At 40.7% G+C, this 2,615-nt stretch overlaps 1 protein-coding gene across 1 annotated transcript; it reads left to right on the top strand.

The window, feature by feature from the left end:
• Positions 1 to 914: 914 nt before the first annotated feature.
• LOC121841961 (ubiquitin carboxyl-terminal hydrolase 37-like) lies at positions 915 to 2,126 on the top strand (the record flags this gene model as incomplete). Its single annotated transcript, XM_042312162.1, has 3 exons — positions 915 to 1,031; positions 1,486 to 1,647; positions 1,995 to 2,126. Coding segments are annotated over 3 exons (411 nt in total), but the record flags the coding sequence as incomplete, so codon positions are not given.
• Between the last annotated feature and the right edge of the window lie 489 nt (positions 2,127 to 2,615).

The raw sequence follows: 2,615 nt of genomic DNA, 5'->3' as shown, positions 1-2,615 counted from the left end.
AAGCTATCAAAAAACAAGGAAGATGAAGATGAAGATAAAGGCACTTAAAATGCATTTATTGTGGTGGCATGTTCAAATAAACAATATATATAAAAAATGTATGTAAAGAAAGGAACAAGAAAACAATGGAGCATATCTACAATATTGTATGTATACTGCAGAACTTTACTTTCAATAAAAACATATTTAGTAATTGAACTCTCTTCAACAAATTCTAGATTGGGTTGCCAGACTGTGGTGTCATACATGACCGTTGACATCACAATGGTCTTAAAGCCAATATGAAAAAATGATGTAATGTGGAAATGTATCAGTCTTAATTGGTTATCGACATGGCTTGTTTCTGCTGTTGCAAAAAGGTATGAAATCAGGTCATGAATCAATTAACAACTAGTTCAATTCTGGAGTAGTATTTTCTCTTAGACTAGTGGGAAGAATTAAGTAAAAGTAGATTCTGATTGACGAATACATAAAAGTGTACATGAAATGTATATGAAGTTCAGCTTTTGCAAATGTCACTCAATGTAACTTGTCTATACTGTGTTGTTGAGGTTGAGATAGATAGCTAAGTTCCTCTAATTTAGGCCAACCTGTTCCTATTAATATGACCCCCCCCACACATTTTTCTACATTGGCAGGGGATCGGGGGAAAATTATTTAGCACTAACACATATTCTTGTCAACAGAAAAAACGGCAGAAAGCCAATTCAATTGATGTGGAGCAGAAGACAAGAAATAAGAAGGAGAGTAGCACTTCATCCCCCTCTCAATTCAACTGACCGTTCTGAACGGAATGCCTCAGCCACCTCTGACACCTCACCCTCTGACCAACTCTCCTCCCTCTATCCACCTCCCTCTCCTGTTAACTGTTCCTCTCAGCCTTGCTCTCCTGCTAAACATCCCTCTCTCCCCAGGTCACCTGCCAAACACCCTTCCCCAGAGAAACTCCAGTGGTGTCCCGTCCCTAGTTCTCCCTCTCCTACCAACCTCTGGACAGTCATGGAGACACCAGCCAGAGGCGCAACAGTCAGGTAATTCAAACAAATAAAATAAGTACAGTGCCATCCTAGAGTCCCCTTGAAGAGTTGGCTTTAGAGCTAAAGAAAGACCAGGCCAGTGTTAATCAAGAGTATGAGAGCTAATCTAGGATCAGGTCCTCTCTATCCATAATAATCTGATTTATTATGATCTAAAAGAAAATACTGATCCTAGATCAAACTCCTACTCTGAGACGCTGATAACACAGTCCCAGAAAGTTATTTCCTCAAACTGCAGTTTGAGCTCTTCTAATGCATCTAGTGGATAAATGAGAGTACTAACCTGTTGCCCTGGTCTACTTAGTATACTGCATTTATATCGTAATCAATACATGCATAACTACTCGGACTGTGTTTATAGTACAGTGTAGTATTTACGAGAGATACTGTGTAGAGTGATACTATCTCTGCTTTGGAAGCTTTACATCTGTTTCTCTCCTTCCTTCAGACCTCTGTCTCTTCAGGACCAATCTAGCCCAAGGCCCCAGAGGTCAGGCTCAGGTGCCAGAAGCCAGACTCTTCCCAGGGCCAGCTCAGCCACCAGAAGGTCAGAGGAGACCCAGGGGGCCAGAGGAGAACGGGGGGCCCTGGTCAACATGGAACTTCTTGAGTAAACCAAAACACACCGCAAATGCAACCACAACACAATGCAGATGCATTGAAAATAAGCTCTTTATTGTTTAGAGATCAATGTCTGATATACTATGGGGATGGGGCTTACTATCAAGCATGTCATTTTTTAATAGATATTTATAAACCCATGAATTATGGTAATCTTGGTCTAAAGGACATCCACTTCTTTGTGTACTCATAGAGTAACATAGAACTTATCCCTGACCAAGATGGCTGGCATTGTCAGCACTTTCTAGAGCTATGAAGGTTTATGACATAGGCCACTCAATGTTTCTAGGATATTGTATCTCTATGTGTGTACTGATGGCTGGTTCTTCTTCACAGGTTGCCTATCATTGGCAACACTTGCTTCCTAAACGCCACCCTGCAGTGCCTCCTGGTCCTGCCTTCCTTCTCAAAGGAAATACTACGCCAGGAACAACTCTGGAGCTCCTCCCCCTTCTCCAACCTGCTCAGGTAAGGGAAGGCACAAAAGTAGACACACCCCCACCCACCCATTATTTCTGTTCATAAATTCAAGGAGGGACACACTCTTCATGCCACTTCTATAGAAAGTGATTTTCGTAGCAGGTTAGGAAAGCATTTTTGCTAACCCTTTCCCTAACCTTAACCACTTCATATTCCGCTGTGTACTGCATTTATTTATTTATTTCCATTTTGTTTTGTTTTCGGGAATCTTCATAACCCAGAGGAACAACAATGACACGATGATTATGATGTAGATATTTGTAGGCCGATTTGGAAACTGTAGAATGACTACATTACCCATACAGGTCATTGACTGAACATTCCACATTAGTATGGGACATTTGGGAGCTTTTAAAATGCTCTGGAAATGAGACCAGTATCCAAACCAAATATCTTAGGAGAATAAACAACAATTTTTTTTTGTTTTGCTTCATTGTCAGTCCTCAAAGGTGAAATTATATTGGATCGAGATTGATT

Source organism: Oncorhynchus tshawytscha, unplaced genomic scaffold, assembly GCF_018296145.1.
Source record: "Oncorhynchus tshawytscha isolate Ot180627B unplaced genomic scaffold, Otsh_v2.0 Un_contig_17172_pilon_pilon, whole genome shotgun sequence".
Classification (NCBI taxonomy): domain Eukaryota; kingdom Metazoa; phylum Chordata; class Actinopteri; order Salmoniformes; family Salmonidae; genus Oncorhynchus; species Oncorhynchus tshawytscha.
This window is presented reverse-complemented; position numbering and strand designations above follow the sequence as displayed.